We start from the raw sequence: 23,308 nt of genomic DNA, 5'->3' as shown, positions 1-23,308 counted from the left end.
AGTCCACCAGTCATGAAGGGGCCATAGTTCCTGAATGCTGGCTGAGGAATTCTGGGAGTTGAAGTCCGCAAGTCACAAAAGGGCCACGTCTGAAGACCCCTGGCCTAATGATAAGCTGCAGTGCTCTAAGCAGATCATTTGACCGAGGGGAGAGGTCAAGCAGCCCTCATTTATTCAATTTCTACACTGCCCACCTTGCAGCCAAACAATGTTTTAAGTTGAGTTTAGCCCCATTTTCTTGCAAAATGAATCTTGCATTTTGATCCCGTGAGTGTTGAAAGGGTTATAAGTGCGGGGGGGGGGGGGAAACATCACATTTCCAGTGTTGTAACTTCACTAGACAAATGCTTGTAAGTCGAGAGCTACCTGCAGCATGTTTTCTTTGCCCCTGGGGACGGGGGGGGGGGTTCCTTGTTCCTGCAAAGGACTGGTGAAGCAAAACCGCCACTGCCATCTGTTGCAGCCATCTGTGGCTGCAGCTGCGTCCTGTCCCAGCTTGCACAAAATGGTGGGACGAAGCTAACTTTGCCCCAGAGGTCTTCTCTCCCTCCCCCTCTAGTGCCCGGCATTCCAAAGCTGTTGGCAGCTGCCACTCTGGGCACCCACCCAGCAGCTGGCGGGGGCCAAGGAATCCATGCAAGCTGCGACAACAGGTTCAGGCCTGTCGTGGCTGTGAGATCCAGCCCCCTCAGCCTGCCTGCCTGCCTGCCTGCAGCTCGCGCGCTCTCTCGACATGCTAGTTTCTGTCCCGAAAGCTTGCAATGGGTCCTTCTGGGCTGATTGTCGTCTTGATCCTGGGCACGGCTGTTCTGGGCTACGTCGGAGGTCAGGAGCTGGTGACGGAGGCTCCAACCGGCAGACAGACGTGGGCACTTTGCCCTCCCGATGACAGCCCGGCGGTTTCGCAGGAAGGAGAACTCCCGGAGCAGCCCAGATTTAGCAGCTGCATGGTGCGGTGCACTTCCCACGCCTACGAAGCCTTCACGGCAATGCTGGCGACGGGCGACTTCAAGAGCATGAGGACGTCGCTGAAGCTGAACGAAGGCAGGCAAGGTGAGCGGGAGGGCCGTGGGACGGGTGCCAGGCTCCTACTGGATGCCAGCTGTGCAGCCAATCAGACCGAAGCAGGGGACGGGCTTGGAGACTCCGCCCTGGAGCGCTGGCAGCTGTGCAACAGCTGTCCGGCCCGTTCCCAAGGCCTTGAGTTCCTGGGTGTGTGTATGTGTGTGTCTTGAAATGGGGGGGGGGTGGTTAACGTTCCTTTTCTTGAAATCTTCCATCCCTTGTCGTTGTAGTCCAACCGTATCTGCGGTGAGAGCTTCTAGGTTAAAGTCAGGTAGGGACGAGGCGGGTTGTAAAGGTTCTGAAGTAAACCGAAGCCTGTTTTTCCTTGTTCAATCCAGCGTTGTAATTCGGTGGGTTCTGCAATTTTTAACAGCGGCAGGATAAACGGTTGCTTCTAAATACCAGCCAAATTTTGAAGTTTTGAGTTAGAACAGCTGGGGGAAAGGAAGGCTGGGTGTTTTATTTTTATTTTTTTGAATTTACATTTTATAGTCTATAATTTACACTTTATATGCTATTTCTTTTCCTTATTATCTTGTCCTTTCCTTTTTTTCTCCTTCCCTTCTTCTTTTATCTTCCTTTTCCCCTTTCCTTCCCTTCTACCTTCCCTTTGCTTTCTTACTTTTTACCCTCCTCCCTTGTGACACGTTTCCGACGTATCGGCTTTTCAAGTGACTCCGAGGCCTTGTTTACCTTAAAAGTCCTTTATTAGCCTAATACAACGGCAAATGCTTGCTGGAAGGAAGCTGGAATCTGAAATCTCCGCCCCTTGCACAATATAATTAAACACAATTCTCCACCTTTCTAATTTTGTCATGTTGACTCTAATTTCTAATTTTGTCATGTTGACTCAGCCTTCCATCCTTCCGAGGTAGGTAAAATGAGGACCCAGATTGTTGGGGGCAATTAAGCTGACTTTGTAATAATGCCACTTGGGGTGTGTGTGAAAGCCCTAATAAGCAGGCATATACATAGAATGAAGGCTACTGCTAAGCTTGTAAGCCGCCCTGAGTCTTCGGAGAAGGGCGGGATATAAATGGAATTAAAATAAAATAAATAAATAAAATTAATCATATTCTCCAATTAATCTAAAGAATCAGTTTCCGCCAAAGTCTTATCTTCTTTAGAGACAAATGGCCTTCAAAGTGCATTACTAATCTTCCCTCCCACCAATTTTAAACTAAAACAATACACAAGTCTTAAAGCAGTACACGTTTAACATATGAAATAGCTACTCCTTCATCTCTTGTCAAGCAATAACATTCGATGTTAGCAGCGTTGATACCTTGCATCTTCCCTACGTGTCCCTGTGTGGTTTACAACATACCCACCCTCTTCTCCCCGCAGGGCCAGATCACGAATTCTGCTGGTTGCTTCACCTCCGTTGCCAGAGAGGCGTCCGTCTCACCAAAGCTTTCGTCTTGCTGAACCTGGAGCAGCCTCTGGGTCAGGGCCAGCCTTTCCCTCCCCGCCTCCTCCTCACTGCTCCATCTTGGCCCAATCCCCTCTTGCAACCTCGGTCCAAGAGACGAGACACCCGGCTGCTGAACGGGGAAGCCTGCGGCATCCGCTTTGATGTGACGCAGCCCTTCCGTGACGCCGAAGGCGGAGCTGATGCCGAGATGTGCGTGAAAGTTGTGTGTCCGGAGGGAGACGCCTGCGAGGATCTGCAGCTGAGTCTGCGCTGCCCGCTTTTCCTGGCCACTCTGTGGCGCAGTTTGCCTCGCCCTGATGGCTAGACAGGTGGAGGGTTCCTTCTGCAAGGTTACCAGGGCAAAGAGTAGTTCCCCTTGTGCACACACACACTCCAGCTGCTGAGGCAGGATTCCTTTTTAGTTGGCAATGTTGACATTGCTTCGAGCGGGACACACGATACGTTGCAAGTGTGCGCAGGCCCCAGCTGCACACATTCGGTCATGCAATTGCAGATAGCAATGATAGGAGGCTAGTTTCACTCTGAGAATGAACCACGGCAAAGCCCGGGCCGTAACGCACCTCCTTCCCTTTTCATATTACATCTACAGTCACATTTACTGCAAATGTCAAAATGATGCAGAGTATTCTGTTACAAAGGCGCCAGATTTTCCAAATGTCAAGAGCTTACATTGCCTGCTAAAAGAAGGGATTTCAACGAGCAAAAACACTCCAATGCTGACTTTGAAGACCTTTTCGCTTACCTGAGGTTTTTTTTTTTTATCCTGCTCCTCTTCTGCATGACGGAATGTTCCTAATTTCTGCAGAATGGTTCACTCACTATCTTATTGCAGGCTGGAAGTTCGGCTCTCCATTGTGCTGTTATTTTTATCTTGGCTGTTAGGATTAAGCATAAGAAAAATATATTGGACAGTGCATCCCCATTACAGGACAGATTTTGCTAGATTTTAAAATTTCCTTGAATTACAATCCTCTGAAAAAGTTTGGAGAAACTCTGAAATCAGATATCTGTTTCCTTATCAAATATAATCTTAAAAGTTGTGGGATGGTGGCGGTGTCATATATTTATCTGGGCTGTGTAGCCTTTTACTCACTGTTACTCCTTGTCTCTATCCATTCCTTCATTTATAAGGTTTTCCTTGTCCTGGAAGTCTTCTGTTTTTAGGCGAGGACATCAATTGTAGATTCACTCAAGCTATCTAAAATGTTGGGAGGTAAGGGAATCAAGGAGAGTCTGTGATGTTGCCATGTTGTTAGGGGCTTGTGAAATAAAGTAAGCCTAAGCCTCTGCTGAAATCTTCTCTGCTATGCTTATTTCTGATCAGTGGAATTTAAAAAAAACACCAAGATTATCTTCGCTGCTTAAATCCTTTTTTTTGGCATTAAGGAACAGACAAAAGGGGGGGGGGGAGTAGAAGACTGGATGAAAAAACAAGGAAGGGATTTGATTGTTTCAGTTCTAAAACCTTCTAAGCATGATTTCTAAGAGGCAGTTTGGTCTAGTAGTTAAGGCACTAGCCTAGAAAAAGAGGAGACAGTGATAGGCATGAAAGCTGGCTGGCGAACTTTGGGCCTGTCCCTGACTCAGCCCAACCTACCTTACAGGGTTGTTATGAGGAAAATAGGAAGAGGAGGAAGTATTAGGTATGTTCTCCACCTTATTTATAAAAAATAAAGGCGGGATAAACAAAATACGTAGATAAATTAATCAACTATCTCCTCAAAAACAATACAAAACCCAAGAATTCAACTGACCCACTTCTAATCATCCCTGCAAAAGTTTTACACCTATCGCCCTGTGCCAAAAGTAGCGGGGCCGCCTGAAGATGGGAAAGGAGAGCGAGGGGGACGATCATGAGTGGCGCACCAACGCGGCGCCTCAGCCAATGGACGCGCGCTGCGGTCCGTCACTTTAATCGCTCCGGCCCGGAAACAATCCAGAAAAAAAAAACTCCGAAGTGGAGCTGAGACCGACATGGCGTCTCCCGCGTGGGGCAGCCACGTGTGGGTGGGCTCCGAGACGGGCATTTTAAAAGGTAATGAGGACTAGCCGCGTGTTGGGGTGAATCTGGAATGGAGGGTTTAGGGATGGAAAAAACAAGGGACGGGCGGGGAGGCCGGCGAGCGGGGCGGGCAGCAGCTTCTAAGTGTGCACGGTGCCTCTGGGCGCATGTAGAGCGCGAGGGGAAAGAGGCGAGCGGAGAATGACGAGGGGAAAGTGGAGGGAAGGAAATCTCGGCTGCCTCCAGCTTCACTTGCTCAACCCATATTGACTGACTCGGAAGCTAAAAGGGGCTTTCTAAACCTCTAGGCGAGATGGGGCGGATAAATGTGATCATAATATAAATTATGTAGTAGTAGTATTATATATCATATATATACATACATACACCCACACACATCATTGTTATTATATATTATAATACCGCTTGGGGTGTGTGTGAAAGCCCTAATAAGCAGGCATATACATAGAATGAAGGCTATTGCTAAGCTTGTAAGCCGCCATGAGTTTTCGGAGAAGGGCGGGATATAAATGGAATAAAAATAAAAATAAATAAATATATATAAATAATAAAGCCGGAGCTAAAGGAGCCACTTGGCCCATCATCCAACAACATTGTCTCTTGACGGGGTCGTTGGTGCTCTCTGAGCTTGGCTGTTTTTGTGCAGACATTTCGTGACCCAACTAGGTAACATCATCCATTGCTAGAAGAGAGAGGAATTTGCTCTCTTTTTGTATACTTAGTGGCTTGTCCTATCAGGGTTGATGGAGGAGTTCCTGGTAGTGACCCTATGGACAACATTCCTCCAGGCCTTCCTGTCCTCTACCATCTTCTGGAGTATCTATCTATCTATCTATCTATCTATCTATCTATCTATCTATCTAAACATTTCACCTAGATTAGAAAAGCAATAAAATATAAATGTTTAAAAAAATTGTTCAGATATCAATGTCTCTAGGCCATCTAACTATTGACGTGCAGCATCCTTTATATAAGATAGATAGATGAGATATAGATACATATATTGATATTGATATAGGTATAGATATATAGAAATAAGATACTGGGCCACTATATACTTTCAGGTCCAGTGTCTGATTTTTTCCCCATATAAACAGTGCTGAGCTTATACAGCAAAGCTGTTTACTGTTTGATTGATTGTCTGAGTTGGTAGTTCTTTGACTGGGTTATTGTTTTACTGTTTGTCAATCAAGCACTGATACTTAGTTTGGGTCATGAAACCTCTGTAAGAAAACCACCAAGTTCAGAGAGTACCAAGGAACTCCTCCTCCCCCCAACCCCCACCTCCCTCTTGCACTGATGATGTTACCTAGTTGGAACATTGAAACGCCTGCAAGAAAACCGCCCAACTCAGAGAGCACCAAAGACCCCTCATTTCAACCCTGAATCTACCAATATTCTCCTTTATTGACAAAATTGTCTCTTGCTGGAAGGTTAAGGGGAAGGGTGGGGGATAGGGTGTTATAATGATTCTTTTCCTTACTCTTTTTCCTGTCGAGTGATGTACCTTTTCCCACTTTTAGGGGTCAACCTGCAGAAGAAACAGGCTACAAACTATAGGATGGGGGAGGCAACTCTTAGTCGACAAGAAGCCGTCACTGCTATGTGTTGGGGAGATTCGTACGAATCAGAGGTGCCGTGGTCTTCCTCTTCTACTTGGGCTTGACTGGCTTGACTGAAAAACGGTCCTAAGTCCCTTTTTTAAGTACTGTTGTCATTTTGAACGGGTCACTAAATGAATGTTTATAAAGCGAGGAGTACCTGTACACCACCTCCCTCTTATAGAGTTCGTTTTCATTCAAAGTGTCAGGGATAGGGTTGGACCTGTGACCTTACCTGAGCCATCTGAGAAATGTTAACCCTGAAGATCCCTAAGTGACCTCATGAATCCTGTTGCTTTCTTTTTCCACACAGATCTTTGTGGGAAGCCTCGATGGGTCTGTTAGATTATTCAGTACCGAAAAGGGCAAGTTTATTGAATCCCGAGAGTGCCAGGGAGGCGAAGGAGCTTTTTGTGGCTTAGCTATCTTGGATGGGTAAGAGTGAATCGATTTTTCCCTCGTCTTGGCAAAAATGGCAGAGTTTTTCCTATTCCTACGTGAGCTGGGAAAGAGATGGAAATGAAACTTAAGTAGGCATCGCACAATTACAGATTGAAGACTTGCCCACACAGTTAATGTGGCAACTGCTGTTTTTGTGATCTCTGTCCCCAATTTTAAATGCAGCCCTTCTCTTCCTTTCCCCCCCCCCCCTTCCTTCTTGCAGTTCCCTCATCACCTGTGTGGAGTCTGGCTTGATGAAAATCTGGCGGGATTCTTCCTCGGAGAATGTAAGTGTTGCCTTGTATTCATCGTGAGGCCTGTGCTGTTAAAGATGGAAAGTTAAGATTGCTTTTCTCTTAAGGTTTTTTTCCCTCCATGGATGACATTCGTATGGGGTGATTACAGAGGCGATATATATTTGTAGTTTTGTGTTGGTCAAGAAATTGACTCTGCATAAACTTAACTGTTTAACTCAATCTTTCCCGATCATGGTTAGAAAATCGGAAAGCGTGTGTAAGCACCCTTCCGAATTTCATTTAGATCATCCCACCTTTGATATTTTTATCAATAACATAACTAAATCTCCCTCCTCCTACTTCCCTATAACAACCCTGCGAGGTGGGTTGGGCTGAGAGAGGGGAAGTGGCCGAAAGTCATTCATCCAGCTTTCATGGCTAAGGTAGGATTTGAACTCGCTGTTTCCTGATTTCTAGCCTGGTGCCTTAACCAAGAGACCAAACTGGCTGTCTATTAAAAAGCGTAAGGTATAAATATTGACTTGCTAGTCAGAAAAACAACTATCAAGCTCCTTGTATTTTTAATTCCTTTTTTTCCTCACCATAGACCAGTACTTTCCAAACTTGAGTAAACTCTTTCAGTTTTGACTAAAAACGATTCTTTTTCTTTCAGTAATAACATACAAATCTATTCATGGTGTCCTTTTTCTATGTTTTTTCTTTCTTTCTTTCATTCCTTTGTATTAGTGCAAATCAACTCATTTTATTACAGCCATATGACCAGAAACAGTAAAATATCCAATTGTAGGCTAGTTACATACATACATATTTTAAAATGCGCTGAGCGTGATCTAACGATGAATAGGAACACATAGTAAAATTAATTTTAAAAAAGAATCATTAAAAAAGTTCAATGTATCCAAACAAATAATGGTCCAATACCCTTGACTTACAGCCATTTGTTTAGCAATCACTTCCTCTTTATTTCAGCCGAAAGGATAATTCTAATGATTTTTTAAGTATTGCCAGTAGAATAAAATCAATTAAAAAAGAAAGGAAACTCATCACTCACCAAATTCTCCTTTCTGGCAGGTGGAGATTCAGGTGGGGCCCGGTGTGTGCCGCATGAGGCAAAGCGCCGAGCAGCCCTACCGTATTGCCACGGGGGGGAAAGAAAATTGTCTGAAAATATGGGACTTGCACCAGCCTCAGGAACCCATTTTCCGAGCCAAAAATGTGAGTAGTTTATTGGCATGCCTGGGTTTCTGTTGGTAAACAGGTTTGTTGCCTTGGGTTTGCAATTTCGGACCCAAGGTTTCTTCGTTGCACGATTTCTTTCTGCCTGCCACAGGTGCGCCATGATTGGCTTGACCTGAGGGTGCCTATCTGGGACCAGGACATGGAATTCTTGCCTGGATCAGAGAAGATTGTAACTTGCACTGGACATCATCAGGTAGTCGCTGGGAAAGATACACGAGCTCTTCAGCTACTACCCAAAGCAGTTTATAGCTGGTCGGTTGGGTTTGGTCTAGCAATAACTACACTAGATAACTCCCAACTAGGATTGCTCTTGAAATAGATTGAGAACTAAGTTTTCTTCCAAAATATGGGAATGAGAGGCTAGTAGTCCTAAGGAAAAGAAGAGAAGGAAGGAATGGATGAGAAGGAAGGAAGGAAAGAAGGGAGGGAGGGAGGGATTAGAAGAGGAAGGAAGGAAGGAAGGAATGGATGGAAAGAAAGGAACGAAGGAAGGAAAAGGGAAGGGGGAAGGAATTGGGAAGGAAGGGAAAGGAAGGAAGGGATGGATGAGAAGAAGGAAGGAAGGAATGGATGGAATGAAAAGAAGGGAGGAAGGAGGAGGAAAGAATGGATGGGAAGAAAAGGAAAGAAGGGATGGAAAGGAAGGAGAAATAAAAGGAAGGAAAAAAGATGGGAGGAAGGAAGAAAGAAATTGGGAAAATGGAGAGGAACACCCCCACCCCCCCTTCAGTAAGGCGGAGCAACCCTTTTCTAGCTATTGTACCTCAAAGGTATTTCATGCATTTTCATTATTTCATCCTGTCTTTTTTGTGCCCGATTCTCTTGATCTTCTGCCTCCAGGTCCGTCTTTACGATCCCAGCTGCCCCCAGCGCCGTCCCGTTTTGGAGGTGACCTTTGGCGAGTACCCACTTACATCCCTCTCGCTCACCTCCGATGCCAAGTGAGTCTCCCTTCTCTACCTGAAATGGGGCTTTTGGAGAAGTTCAGCGCTACGAATAGGGGCACCTGTTTCTCGTGGAATTAGGACTCAGCTTGTCGATCAGATGGTCGGCAGTTTGGCGGGTCGAATCCCGAGTGCCACGTAACAGAGTGAGCGCCTGTTACTCGTCCCAGCTTCTGCCAACCTAGCAGTTCGAAAGCACATAAAAATGCAAGTAGAAAAATAGGGACCGCTACGGTGGAAAGTTAACAGCGTTCCGTGCACCTTTGGCGTCTAGTCATGCCGGCCACATGACCACGGAGACGTCCTTGGACAAGCGCTGGCTCTTCGGCTTTGAAACGGAGATGAGCACCGGCCCCTAGAGTCGGAAACGACTAGCACGCGTGTGCGGGGGAACCTTTACCTTTACCTTTTTATAAAAAAACAATAAGACAATATGAATGAAGAATCTGCCAGTAAAAGAGGGAAAAAAAAGATTTTTCTAAAAAACACAATGCAAAAGATAAGAGGCGGAGAGTTATCCCTGTGGGATTTCAAGCTGAATATATTTGATGCGCACAATATAAATCGATAACAGAACGATGAACAATAAATGATTAAAATATAGAAATTATTTCTCAAGTAGCAATAGGATTCTAGGGGGGAAAGAAAACACTCAAGTCACAGATGAGGTACAAGAGCTTATATTATTAAAATCCAAGCATGGTTTCCAGTTAGAATTAAATTCTGTATCCAACGCAAGAAGTTGTTCTGGATGTTGAAAGGTGCCTCTACAGTTTAATTAGCTTGTCTTCCAAAGAAGGAATCAAATACTGTATTATTTTTTTAATAAAAAGCATACAGTATACAAGATCTAGCCACTCTGATTTTTAGTATGGAAGGAACCATTTGCCTCCTTGGTGATTTTCTATTGCAAAGCAAGATTTTAAACATATAAACTCTATAATTTTTTTTCCCCCAGTGCTGTTGTTGTTGGCAGTTCCCATGGAGACGTCGCACTTATAGATCTACGGCAAGGTACAACTGGAAAAGAAGGAAAAGTATTTACTTCAAAAGAGAATTTGAAATACATACTAGGCCTTAGTAGAAAGCAGACTCTGTTTTTCTATTCCCGATTCCCACGGAGTTTTCTTTAACGAGATTGATTTAAGAACAAATGGATGACATGACAACTATACTGTTTCACTTTGAGATTAGAGTGGTTTTAGGCCCGGATGTGGGTTATGCTATTCTTATTTTGGTGTAGTGCCTGGGTTGTTTATTTTGTATATTATACTTTCGATTCTAATCCTTTGTGTGTTGCTCAGAGTCCCTGCTGTGAGGTAGGCACCACCATGATCAGGGGACTGGAGGCTAAAACCTACAAGGAACGGCGGCTGGAATTGGGGATGTCTAGTTTAATGAAGAGAAGGATGAGGGGGGACAGCATAGCAGTCTTCCAATATCTCAGGGGCTGCCCCAAAGAAGAGGGAGTCAAGCTATTCTCCAAAGCGCCCGAAGGCAGGACAAGAAGCAACGGATGGAAACTAATCAAGGAGAGAAGCAACCTAGAACTAAGGAGAAATTTCCTGAGAATAATAAATTGCTTCTAGAATTTGTGGCTGCCCATCGCTGGAGGTTTTAAGAAGAGATTGTACAACCATTTGTCTGAAATGGTCTAGGGTTTCCTGCCTGAGCAAGGGGTTGGACTAGATGACCTCCAAGGTCCCCTCCAACTTTATTATTACTATTAGTACTACTACTGTTGTTGTTGTTGTTGTTGTTGTTGTTGTTGTTGTTGTTATTATTATTATTATTATTATTATTATTATTATTATTATTATTATTATTATTATTATTATTATTTTGGTGGAAGAGGTCATTCTGGCAACTTAACCCCAGGGGAACTCTCTGCCACAGGGCGTTTGCTGAAGTGCCTCAAGGGTTTCGCTGGGAGCGTCCGCGCCCTCCGGTGTCACCCTACGCTGCCGGTGGTCGCCTCGTGTGGATTGGACCGTTTCCTTCGGTTGCACAATCTCCACAGCCAGCGTTTAGAACATAAGGTAGAAGGCCCCGTCCTGAGAATTGGGGATTTGGGTACACAATCTGGAGCTTTGGGGAACACACTGAAGGAAAGGCTGTGTGAGCTGGAGGTTGCTCGACTTTAACCAGGTTGAGTCTGGATTGCCAGGAAAGCTGGACGCGGGTTGTCCAAGATGCAGTCCTCGACTTACGACAGTTCCGTTTCGTGACGGTTTGAAGCTACAACAGGACGGAAAGAAAGCAGCTGTTTTTCACACAACGGCTGCAGCATTCCCCTAGTCATGTGATCACAATTTTGGACGTTGGCAGCCGCATCAGGACAATTCCAGCGTCCCCTTTTTGCGATTTTCCGACAAGACCCACTTAACAGCCGTGTGACCAACTTAACAACTGTGGTGGTTCACTTAACAAAAGCGGCGAGGAAAGTTGTAAAATGGGGCCAGCGTTTCACTTAGCAACATAAGCTTTGGGCTCTTATTGCGGTCGTAAGTCAAGGAGTAGCGGCCCGCCGAGTAGCAATGTTGAACACGAAATGTTCACCTTTATTTGAAAGTCCTATGTGGACCGATAAAAAAAAAACGCCTCTTGGGAAATTTTCAAAACTCTGGGGAACCTTCATTCTTTGCTAGTCTTAAAGTCAGCCAGGCTGATTTTGTCTCGCGGAAAACCAAATCTCAGATCTACACTCGGGAGAATTGAAATGCAAAATCCCACAGCAGGAGCAGCCGATTAAAAATTATTCTGTTTTGGTTTCCCCCGCCCTTCCTCGGGTGTCAATCACCCTTTCCCCCATATGGGCCAACTGTGGAGCGGCATGCTCCACGAAGGTTTTCGTGATTTTCTTTTTTAAAAAAAATGTCTTTACTGAGTCTATATCGATTGCAGGTTTATCTAAAATCCCGGCTGAACTGCCTCTTGCTGACCACCCGGGAAAAATGGGAGGTAAGTAGTCATAACCAGGGTGTGTGTTTTCTGTGTGTGGGTGTGCGGCTGTCATAAGTTTGAAAATGGTCTGTAAGTGGCTTTGGAGGAGTTCAGTGTAACTTTGAGCAGAGATAGATAGATACAGCAGATAGATAGATAGATAGATAGATAGATAGATAGATAGATAGATAGATAGATAGATAGATAGATAGATCGAGCTGCATTATCCACCCACAATCAACCAGTGAGTTTTACGGGAGATTGACAGCCCGTTTTTCTCTGTCTTGCAGAGCGAGGACCTTGAGCCATCCGTTAACCTCCTGGACGAGGTGAAAGAAGAAGAAGACGAATTATGGAACTCCATGGAAGTGGTGGCTTCCAAGCGGAAAGTCGATGAAGGTCTTGGCGCCAGGACGGAGGGTCCCAAACCCTCCAAGGACACGGCCGTGAAAAAGCAGAAGAAAACGAAAAAGGCTAAATTATGTTCGCGGTGAGAGATACAGCCTCTACCTCTTTCATACAGAGCTGGCAAACTCTCATCTTGCGGGTTCCTTAAGGCAGGGGTCCCCAACACACACACACCCGGGCCATGGATCGGACCCCGTTCCGTGGCATGCCAGCAACCGGTCCGCACAAGCAAGCGAAGCCCCCATCTTGTGAGATGTAGGCAGCGTGCAAAACTGCAACCCCTCCGGTCCACGGGGAAAGGAATCTCTCTCCACAGAACCGGTCCCTGGTGCCCAAAAAGTTGGGGGCCGCTGCCTTAAGGGACTGCCAGGCCTGGCTGAAACGTGGTCCCTTAGGCAAGAAAAACACTCTCGACTCTATTGTAGTGGAACAAGGTTACTCTTACTAAAGCCAAGTGGTTTTACAGTAAGCAAAGCCAGAACTATGAGTTTGAACACAAAAATCCCCTAGTTAGCGTTCTCTTCTCTAGTCCACCCCCTCCCCCCCATTACCGCCCCACCATCCAGTCACATTCAGAGAGGATGTTTGGAATGGGAATAGAAGAATAGAATAGAAGAATAGAATAGAATAGAATAGAATAGAATAGAAAATATGGAATAGAATAGAATAGAATAGAATAATAGAATAGAATAGAATAGAATAGAATAGAATAGAAAAGAAAATATGGAATAGAATAGAATAGAATAGAATAGAATAGAATAGAATAATAGAATAGAATAGAATAATAGAATAGAATAGAATAGAATAGAATAGAATAGAATAGAATAGAATAGAATAATAGAATAAAATAATAGAATAGAATAGAATAATAGAATAGGAATACAGAATAGAATAGAATAGAATAGAATAGAATTACAGAATGGAATGGAATAAGGAAATCCGCTGGTTGAGGAATTCTGGCAGTTGAAGTCCACAAGTCATAAAAGGGCCACGTTTGAAGACCACCACCATCACCCGCTATAAAACCTCGAACAGGATAAAACATTAACATTAAAATCACCCCTCTTTCCAAACTCGCCTTCCACCTGCTCCTTCACACGACCTTCTACTCACCCACCCAGGAAATGGGAAGGTTTGGGGTTTTTTTTCCAAAATTGAGCCTGATTTTTTTTTAGCTCTTCCCCCCCCCCCCCCGCCCGCCGTTTGTTGCAAATGAAAGTTCGTTTAATTATTGCGGGAAGACGGGGATCTGCCGGGCGTCGCGTTTGGAGGGGGCGATCCCCGCGATCTAGTGTGCACGGATGGATCAAGGTGCGTTGCGGGGGGGGGGGGGAGCGCTGCGCTGTGACCGCACAAAGCCCCCAGGGCGTTGGAGGCGGCGCCAGCGGCGCCGAGTCCCTTGCTGGGGATGGGGGCGCGGCCCCCCATCCAGACGCCGCGGCGGGCGATGGGCTGCGTGGAATCCAAGGAACGGCCTTCTGACGTGAGAGGAGACACGGGTCAGCGTCGCAGAGCCTCGACTTCGGCGGTGGAGGAGGAAAAAAGTTGAGCGGCTGTCTGTGCGGTGGAGGGCTTCCCCCACTAGCCGTAGGGAATCCCCGCGGGGGATTCCGCTCCACGTGGGTGGGCGGGGCTTCCCGACGGAACGTTCGGGGAGGGGCGGGGCTCTCGGGGAGAGGGCGGGGCTTGCACAGCTGGCTGGAAGTTGCGCCCACCCCCCTTCCCCCAAGATCCGTCACTGTCAGGGATGCGACGGCATTTCTGTGCCTGCCTTTCTTCAAATGGGTCGTGGGAATGTGTTCCCCCAACCTGGGTCTTCTAGCACATTTGAAATGAGTGTCCAAAAGGGGAAGAGTGAGCTGGGAAATTTTCCTCTTGAAGCTTGGGCATTTCAGTTAGAATAGAGCTGCAAGGGACCTTAGAGGTCTTCTAGTCCAACCCTCTGCTCCAGCAGCAGACCCTGTACCATTCCAGATAGGTGGCTGCCCAGTCTCTTGTTAAAAGCCCCCCACTGTTGTCGCACCCGTAACCTCTGGTGGCAAGCGGTTCCACTGGTTAATGGTCCTTGCTGTTAGCAAGTTTCTCCTTAATTCCAGGTTGTTACTCTCCTTCATTGGCTTCCATGAATTGTTTCTTGGCCTTGTCTTTGACAAGAGCACCAAGAGATGAAAGAATTTATTAAAATGTAAAAAGAAATGATTAAAGTTTATTAAAAAAATGTTATGAAGCATTTATTAAAATAATAGGATTCGTAAAATTAAAGAATTAATTCAGAGGAGGTTAGGAGTGTACCTTTTTGTATATATTGTGTATATTGCTAGTCCACGTACGATATGCCATATGCTAAATAAATGTCACAACCCCTTTTATGTGTGTAACCTCAATTTTCTTGTCTGATGCCTTTTGTAGCCCAGTGCCTACAAACCGCAATAGGTCTTGCAATTGTCTGCTTGATTTCCACTGTTATGGACTAGACCCCCTTTTTCAACGTTTAATCTGTGCAAAATGCGCAATTTACCAAACTAAAAACTTAACCCAGTTTTTTCAATCCTGATTTCTGGTTCAGCTGCCAGCGAAGCAAAGTCTGTTCAATCCATTGATCTCTTCCTAAATTGGGATTCGATCTTCCTGTTCTTCTCTCGTCTTGCCAGGAAAAAAGAAGAAAAAAATCAGCATACAGAAAAAATCGAATGAGCAGAATAAAAGGGCGGAGGTGGAGAAGCCAGGCTTAATCTCAAGATCAGAAAGTGCCAAAGTCACCGTGATTTGGAGACGTTGGTCCTTCTTTAACGGCACCCACGAATCCTGTCACAAGCGCCTGGAAGGAGAAGCAGCTGGACCCAGTGGAAGACTTGCTCAAGCCTCCCAGATCAGTAACTTCAGTACCGAGGTAGTGGTGCGACCGCTGGACAGATGAGATAGCTAGTGTTACGGCAACTCGGTCCCAACGCACCAGAAGTTGTACAGCTATGGGAAATAAACATTCATTATCACGTATGTTTCCTATGAAATTCTAGGTTGTGCGCGTGTTGCAAAGGAAATGCTCAGAAAATGGATTTGTCAGGTCTGAAAGGATGGTTTCATTCAGTGTTTTTCAAGCACAGGAACTTTAAGAGGGCTGGACTTCAACTCCCAGAATTCCCCAGCCAGCTTGCACGGAGATGGGTGGACCTCAACTCCCAGAATTCCCCAGCCAGCATGGTCACGGATGAGAATTCTGGGAGTGGACATCCACAATCCTAGAAGGTGTCTGCATGCATTGGATTGCAACTCCCATCGTCCCCAGCCAACCTTGTGTAGATGTGGGAAAGAAGAAAAATGAACTTTTGATTGGCTGAAAATCCCCTTTTTGCAATTTTGCCTATCTTGATATCAAGGTCTCAGGACCGTGGTTATTTCCAGCATACGGACTTCAACTCCCAGAATTCCTGAGCCAGAGTGGCCTGGCTGAGGAATTCTGGGAGTTGAAGTCCAGAAGTCATAAAAGGGCCAAGTTTAAAGATCTCTTTCCCCGCCCCCCCCCCCGCCTACGCTAAAGTAAGGTTGAGAAAAAGGCACTAGGCCCTGTTTGCTTTAGTTGCCTAGCAACCACGGCGGAGCGTAATCCCTCCCCTGCCTTTCCATCGGCGCCTCTAAGGTCGCCTAGCAACAATCCTCCCTCCCTTTCCTTCCCCTCCACGTCAGGAGTCCGCCGAGCGACAGGAAGCCGCGCTGGAATGGGGGGCGTGGCCGGGGGACGCCGTGCGTGGCGTCGTGCGCCTGACGCCACCCGCTGAGGGGGTACGTGGCAGTGACGTCGCGGCCCGCCCTCTTTTCGCCTTGTTTGGCTGGTCGGTGCGGAGGCCGGTGTTCGCAGCCGAGCCGCCCAGCGACGCCGAGAGCCGCCCCGGGTCCTCGCGACAGGTGAGTGCCGGGCGGGGAAGGGGTGTCCCCTCGGGGTGTCCCCTCGTAAAGGTCCCCCCTCCCTTCGAGTCTCCCCTCCCGCCTCCCCTCCCCTTTTCCTGTTGGTGTCCCCTCGAAAGGGCTCCCCCTTCCCGGCGCCTCCGCCTGCAGGGTGCCCCCCTCCTGTGGGGTCCCCCTTGGCCGCCTGCTCCTGCCCGTTTTCCCTGGGCTGATGTCCCTGAGCCACTTGAACTACACCTCCCATCCTCCCCAGCCTGCTGGGTGAGTAATGCCCCCCAACCCCCGTAAACTACGTCTCCCATCCTCCTCGGCCTGGTGGGTAAGGAGAGTAGATGTCCCTGAGCCACTTGAACTACACCTCCCATCCTCCCCAGCCTGCTGGGTGAGTAATGCCCCCCAACCCCCGTAAACTACGTCTCCCATCCTCCTCGGCCTGGTGGGTAAGGAGAGTAGATGTCCCTGAGCCAATTGAATTACACCTCCCATCCTCCCCAGCCTGGTGGGGTGAGGGGGAGTAGATGGCCCCAATCCCCTTAAACTACACCTCCCATCCTCCTCGGCCTGGTGGGTGAGGGGAGTAGATGCCCCCCAATCCCCTTAAACTGCGTCTCCCATCCTCCCCAGCCTGGTAGGGTGAGGAGAGTAGATGTCCCTGAGCCAATTGAATTACACATCCCATCCTCCCCAGCCTGGTGGGGTGAGGGGGAGTAGATGGCCCCCAATCCCCTTAAACTACATCTCCCATCCTCCCCAGCCTGGTGGGATGAGAGGAGTAGATGTCCCTGAGCCACTTGAATTATACCTCCCATCCTCCCCAGCCTGGTGGGATGAAGGGGAGTAGATGCCCTCCAATCCCCTTAAACTACATCTCCCATCCTCCCCAGCCTGGTGGGATGAGAGGAGTAGATGTCCCTGAGGCAATTGAATTACCCCTAAGTTTGAAGACCCCTGGTATGTCGCTTCCAGCCTACTTCCCAGGAAAAATGGTAGGAGAGGGTGCTGTGTGTGCCTCTTTATGCTCCTGAAAGGAGGAATTGAAATCTCATAACTTAAGCAAAAAGTTCAAGCTGCAAATACGGGAGAGCAACGGCAAAGGCTGGGGCAGATATTCAAAGAAAGAAAGATAAATAAACACTGACTGCAGTTCCGCCATATCTGCGTTGGCGTCTTTTCGGGGCGACGGCGAGGATATTCTGATCCAGCTCTCTCCCGCCTGATTAGACGTGCTTGCATTACGATTCCCATCATCCCCAGCCTGCGTGGCCACAGATTAGGGAAACTCGGATCAGATTCATTTTATGACGCTTGATAAGTAAGGCAGGGGGGAAAAAAGAACTCGGATTTGTCCGAGAAACAAGTTTCCCCTGAATATTAGAATAGCTGACTTAGGTCGTTTCAGCTGTGACTTAAGAGAAGTTTCACTTGGTTAGGAAGTTCAGAGTTGTTGTGGCTTATTGTTGGTTTCCTGTTGGTTTTCAGTCTGGGTTGTTATTTCGAAAAGACCCTCCACGCTTGTCGTGTCTTTCATTTTTCGTTTTGTTTCAGCTCCGTGTTCCAAGCTTTCACGTGCACGAATTTAAAAGGTTCCCTTCTTCTTTTCTTTTGCTTTTGCTTTTAGCAATGGAAAACAAAAGCAATTTAGTTCTATTTGAAAATATAGCAACGTGCAACATTAGAAACAAAAAGATCCTGCCGAAAGAAAGAGAGAATAAAAAAAACCCTAAAACTAATAACTAAACAACTAAAACAAAAAAAGAGGAACAAAGTCATGCAGGAGAAATATTTACAAATAGGTATACGTATATTGAAGGGACGCGGTGGCTCAGTGAGCTTGTCGATCAGACGGTCGCAGTTTGGCGGGTCGAATCCCGAGTGCCGCGTAGCAGAGCGAGCGCCTGTTACTCGTCCCAGCTTCTGCCAACCTAGCAGTTTGAAAGCACGTAAAAATGCAAGTAGAAAAATAGGGACCACTACAGTGGGAAAGGTAACAGCGTTCCGTGCGCCTTTGGCGTCCAGTCATGCCGACCACGTGACCACGGAGACGTCCTCGGACAAGCGCTGGCTCTTCGGCTTTGAAACGGAGATGAGCACCGGCCCCTAGAGTCGGAAACGACTAGCATGCACGTTCAGGAGAAACCTTTACCTTTACCTTATACGTATATTAAAGTGGTCACCGTATATCATGGGAATCCTTCACACCTAATCTGTATTGATAAGTGAAAAGCAACTGACTTTAACAACTGGTCCTCGTCCTACGTTGCACGTCCCTGCGGTCACAGGATCAAAATCCGGACACTTCCAACCGGCACGTATTTACCAACCTGGAACTAAGGGGGAATTTCTTGACAGAACAATCAGTTGCTTCCAGATTTTCTGGGTGCTCTTCACTGAGGTTTTAAGAAGAGATTGGACAAGTATTTGTCTGAAATGGGATAGGGTTTCCTGCCTGAGCAGGGGGTTGGACTAGACGACCTCCAAGGTCCCTTCCAACTCTCCTGTTCTCTAATTCTTTTTTTTAATTTAGACTATGAGTTTTTATAGGGTTAGGAATAAGGTGGGGTTGGGGTTAGGGTTGGGATTTGGGTTAGGGTTGGGGGGGTTGGGGTTTTTCCAAATAACATTTCCCATATTTTCCATTCCACGCAGCATTAACCTTGTGAACTCTCAAGTTTCCTTCTCCCGTTATATATTTAAGATGGACAGTATTTAATATTTTATGTATAGGGGTGTGGGTCTATACATATACGTATATAGTCTGGTAAGGTGTGTGTCATGTACGTGTTCCACTTTGAGAACGGGCCACTAAATTTCATTTTTGAGGTGTGCCATTGTGCCCACAGTAAAGAAAAAAATGACCATAAAGGTTATCTTCTCTTATTTAGCAAACAGCATAATGTCTGAGTTCATGTGTTTAACAAACAATAATAGGTACAGTTAATTATCATGAACAATATGTTAATCACTCAATAGCCTTCCTGCTAATATAGATTCAAAATTACGTATCTTCTCTCATTCTGTACCCCTTCCTCCTCCTCCTTACAGCCACAGGTTATGAGCCTCCATGAATACGAGGAAACGTCACGGCTCCCGAAACACTGAACAAGGCGTTTACCTGGGGCCGTCCCAGACACAAGCTTTCTCTCCGCTTGGTGCCCCTCCCGCTGCGGCTTCTGCTGCCACGGGTGCCCCCGTCAGCCCTCCTCAACCTCACTGGGACGCCATGTCGTGTCAGGACCGCACCCTGGAGTTCCGCTCGGCCTGCAAGTCCTTGCAAAGCAGAGAAGTGAGTGCCCGGGGGAGGAAGACCACAACGCTTGACGCACCTTTGATCTCTTTGAACCTCAAAGCCCAGGGCGAGATTGCTGTCGTAGGATGCAGCACCTTTAAGAAAGCTTGGGGTTGACTGATTGACTTCCTTCCTTCCTTCCTTCCTTCCTTCCTTCCTTCCTTCCTTCCTTCCTTCCTTCCTTCCTTCCTTCCTTCCTTCCTTCCTTCCTTCCTTCCCGATAGCTAGAATGCAGTCTTGCAGGCTAACTCTGCTGACTGTCAGGAGTTCGATCCTGACCGGCCCAGAGTTGACCTCAGCCTTCCCTCTTCCCGAGGTCGGTAAAAAACAAGGACCCACGTTTTGGGGGTCAGAGGATGACTCTGTAAACCGCTAAAGAGAGAGCTGTGAAGCCCTGTGTAGCGGTATATAAGCCTAAGAGCTATTGCCCCCCCCACCCCCAAACATGGTTCGTAACCCCTCTCTGCCCCCACGCAAAACAGACTGAAACCTGGCTAAGCTTTGCCTGCAGAAATTCACCCTCCCAAGGCTGATGGCCTGGCCCTGAGCATCTTCAAGGCCTCTTCGCCCTTTTGCCCCCCTCCCAACAAAACTTTCACGCTGTGAAATCAGGATTGCCTGCAAGGAAACTGAGATATTCTACCCTAGTTTCTTTCCAAGGACTTGTTCTGCAACCTGCCCAGGAAGTGGGTATCCGGCTCTTCCCCTCAATCCCCACAGTCTTACGCAGAAGAAGTCAGAAGCAATGGAGCTTCCCATTTTCCAGTAACTGACTTTACAGATTGCTTTTGGGTTTTTTGTTCCCCCGTCCCCCGGTGCCCAAACTTTCAGCTTTGCCCTTCGGATGATCCTCTGTGAAATTGGCTGGCTGGCAGGAAGAAACCGCTGGGTTCCTCCCGCGGCGGTTGAGACCTTGAAAGACAGGAAGTGGTTGTTGGGATCCTGCCCAGCGCAGGAAAATGCGCGCCCTACATTAGCCTTTTCGCCACCCTCGGAAAAAAGGGAGGATAGGTTGACTTTGGTTTCCGAGGGGATAAAACAGCAATTTTCTCTCTCTGCTTTTCTGTTTCCAGAACGGGCTTCACGTGAACAAGCCGGCGCAGAGTGGAGCCATCCGGCAAAGAAGTGAATTTACTCTCATGGCCAAGTAAGCACGCTGGGCCAGTCAGGGTGACTGTTAAGTCAAGGTGGGCAGGGTGGAGCCGCCGGTGAACGCCTTGCAGCCATAGACCGTTCGAAGTTGCAACGACGCTGGGGAAAAAAGGGACTTATGGCTGTTTTTCACACTTACGACCGTTGCAGCATTCCCCGCCCCTCCCCAGGGTCATGTGATCCAAATTCAGACACTTAGCCACCGGTTCACATTTACGACGGTCGCAGCGTCTCGGGCTCACGCGATCCCCTTTTGCTGCCTTCCGACAAGCAGAGTTAATGGGATGCACTTCAGAACCAGGTTACTAAGTTAACTTCAGTGCTTCGTTCAGCAACTGTAAGAAGGAAGGGTTGTAAATTGGGGGGGGGGCAAAGCTGACTTAACAAATGTCTCATTTAACAACGGAAATTTGGGGCTCCGTTGTGGCGGTACGGACGGGAACTACCGGTATTAAGTGTGAGTTATGATCAAACGTACGGGGAGACCTTAATGAACGACTCGTAACTTTCCCGAGCATTTGAAGTTACAGTGTCCTCCTATCTACTTATTTATTTATTTTATTTATTTATTTTTAACCTTTTTTTCAGATTTACGTTGGCTAGGTTCACAATTTCGCTTTTTGGGCACTTAGCCGATTGCAGCATCCCAGTCAGATGGCATTGTGGATTTTATTTTATTTTTTTCATTTATTCCTTCACTTTATTTATGCATGCTGGTTACCAGGATTTCATTCCTGTTTCTGGCAAAATCTTGGCCGGTTGCAGCATCCCAACTTGGTGACACTGTGGATTTTTATTTAGTTGTTTGTTTTTGCCAGTTACCGGGATTTTTCTGGCAAAAAAAAAACCACAAAAAAAAAACCCCACCCTCCAATTGTGGAAAAGAATTTTCCTTGACGACTACATTTGCTTAACTGTCGCTACCAGGAAAAAAAAAGCCATAAAATCGGGTCTGCTCGTGTAATTCCTCGACTTCATGACTGCGACAACTTAACAGCCGTAATACTGGCCTCAATTACCCTTGTAAATTAAGGACCCCCTGCGCTTCGGGAGTGATTGTCGAAGCTGATTCAGCACAGGAAAGCAATATTATTATTATTAATTATTATTATTAATTTTATTTGTATACCGCCCTTCTCCCGGAGGACTCAGGGCGGTGAATATTGTCTTGTCGATTCGGTGGTTGTCGTTTTTTTGACGTCCCCCCCCCCCCGTCTCTTCGTTGTTCTCAGGCGCATCGGGAAGGATCTCAGCAACACCTTTGCCAAGCTGGAAAAGCTAACGATTTGTGAGTATCTTGGGATTTTTGTGCTGCCTAGAAAACTCTGCGACTCCTCGTAATTGGGAGGTGTGTGTGAGAGAGAGAGAGAGAGACGTCCGCTAAAATTAACGGAAAGCGGGAAAAGGGATGAGAAAGCGGGCAGCTGTCTAGGAACAGAACATTTGCAGCTCGGGGTTTTGGTCCTCAGTACTCTTCTGAGCTTGGTTGGGGTTTTTGTTTTTTTTTTGCAGACGTTTCATTACCCAGCTAGGGAATGTCGTCAGGCTAGAAGGGAGTGAAGTTCGTGGTGTGTAGGAGGAGAATGGGTGGAGGAGGAGGAGGACTGTGGGGTGCTTGGTGCACTCTGAGCTTGGTGGTTTTCTTGCAGACGTTTCGTGACCCTGATAGGTAACATTCCCAGGGCTAGAAAAAGAGGGGTTTATGGGGAGGAAGAGGAAGAAGAGTGTGGGGGTGTTCTCTGAGCTTGGTTGTGTTCTTGCAGACGTTTCATGACCCCACTAGGTGATGCCATCAGTGACGGAAGGGCGTGGGGGTTTGTGGAAAGGATTGGGAGAGGAGGACTGCGGGATCCTTGGTGCTCTCTGAGCTTGGTGGTTTTCTGGCAGACATTTCATGACCCTACTAGGTCACATCACCGGGGCTAAGAAGGGAGAGGGGTTTCTGGAGAGGAAGAAGAGGAAGAGGGAAGGGAGGGAGGGAGGGGAAGAGGGAAAGGGAGGGAGGAGGAGAAAGGGAAGGAAGGAAGGAGGAAGGAAGGAAAGGGAGATGTAAGGGAGAGGGCAGAGGGGCTCGGTGTGTTTGCTAGGGGATACCGGGAGGGCAGGTAAAAGAACAAAATAATAACCCTGTTTCTGACTCTTTGCATGTTTAGTGGCCAAACGGAAATCGCTTTTCGACGACAAGGCCGTGGAGATAGAGGAGCTGACTTACATCATCAAGCAGGTAAGGAAGGCAGAAGGACGGAGCACGCCGGGGGGCGGGAGGGGGGGGGAAAGGACGACAAACGGCCGCTCTCGTCCGGCCCTCCTCCCTCATTCCCTCAGCCCAGTCCCTTCCTTCCTTCCTTCCTCGCAGGATATCAACAGCCTCAACAAACAGATCGCACAACTCCAGGAGTTTGTCAAAGCCAAAGGCAGCCTGTCGGGCAGACACGTGCAAACACACTCCAACACCGTGGTGGTGTCTCTGCAGGTAAGGCTTCAAGGCTGCATGCAGGAAAAGGAAGCAAGGCCCTTTTATAGGTTTTTCTCAATTTGGGGAGGGAGCGGCAGGGGGGAGATTTGGGGTTTGGTGGGGGGAGGAAAAGGCTGCAAAATGGGGCGCTTCTTG

At 47.2% G+C, this 23,308-nt stretch overlaps 3 protein-coding genes across 5 annotated transcripts in view; all 3 read left to right on the top strand.

Moving 5' to 3' along the window:
• The first annotated feature begins 569 nt into the window (after nucleotides 1-569).
• Nucleotides 570-3,778, top strand: LOC308675161 (uncharacterized protein). 2 transcript variants are annotated; one of them, XM_081340178.1, is made up of 2 exons: nucleotides 570-1,053; nucleotides 2,413-3,778. In XM_081340178.1, exons 1-2 carry the CDS (start codon nucleotides 762-764, stop codon nucleotides 2,802-2,804), a joined length of 684 nt encoding a protein of 227 aa, XP_081196304.1. In that variant the 5' UTR covers nucleotides 570-761; the 3' UTR covers nucleotides 2,805-3,778. The 2 variants fall into 2 exon arrangements, with proteins under 2 accessions (XP_081196304.1, XP_081196303.1); XM_081340177.1 differs by having other exon boundaries at nucleotides 570-1,068.
• Nucleotides 3,779-4,435: 657 nt separating this feature from the next.
• Nucleotides 4,436-18,562, top strand: WDR74 (WD repeat domain 74). The gene is made up of 13 exons (XM_081340462.1): nucleotides 4,436-4,535; nucleotides 6,047-6,156; nucleotides 6,438-6,559; nucleotides 6,789-6,852; nucleotides 7,894-8,037; nucleotides 8,153-8,254; nucleotides 8,902-9,002; nucleotides 9,964-10,019; nucleotides 10,902-11,044; nucleotides 11,910-11,966; nucleotides 12,239-12,438; nucleotides 15,008-15,350; nucleotides 17,805-18,562. The coding sequence occupies exons 1-12, from the start codon at nucleotides 4,475-4,477 to the stop codon at nucleotides 15,048-15,050; spliced, it is 1,203 nt and encodes a 400-aa protein (XP_081196588.1). The 5' UTR covers nucleotides 4,436-4,474; the 3' UTR covers nucleotides 15,051-15,350; nucleotides 17,805-18,562.
• STX5 (syntaxin 5) overlaps nucleotides 16,101-23,308 on the top strand; it is an 11,462-nt gene continuing 4,254 nt past the window's right edge. The window contains exons 1-6 of one of the 2 annotated variants that reach the window (XM_081340471.1): nucleotides 16,101-16,259; nucleotides 19,302-19,542; nucleotides 20,619-20,692; nucleotides 21,930-21,985; nucleotides 22,851-22,921; nucleotides 23,054-23,170. In XM_081340471.1, the coding sequence (XP_081196597.1) occupies nucleotides 19,321-19,542; nucleotides 20,619-20,692; nucleotides 21,930-21,985; nucleotides 22,851-22,921; nucleotides 23,054-23,170 (540 nt within the window). In that variant the 5' untranslated portion in view covers nucleotides 16,101-16,259; nucleotides 19,302-19,320. Of the gene's footprint in view, nucleotides 16,260-17,225; nucleotides 17,246-19,301; nucleotides 19,543-20,618; nucleotides 20,693-21,929; nucleotides 21,986-22,850; nucleotides 22,922-23,053; nucleotides 23,171-23,308 lie in introns of those variants that run through there. The other variant, XM_081340472.1, reaches the window with a different exon arrangement.

Source organism: Vipera berus (assembly GCF_964194415.1).
Source record: "Vipera berus genome assembly, chromosome: 16".
NCBI classification, from domain to species: Eukaryota; Metazoa; Chordata; class Lepidosauria; order Squamata; family Viperidae; genus Vipera; species Vipera berus.
Note: the sequence above shows the minus strand (reverse complement) of the source record. Positions and strands in the feature narration are given on the sequence as shown.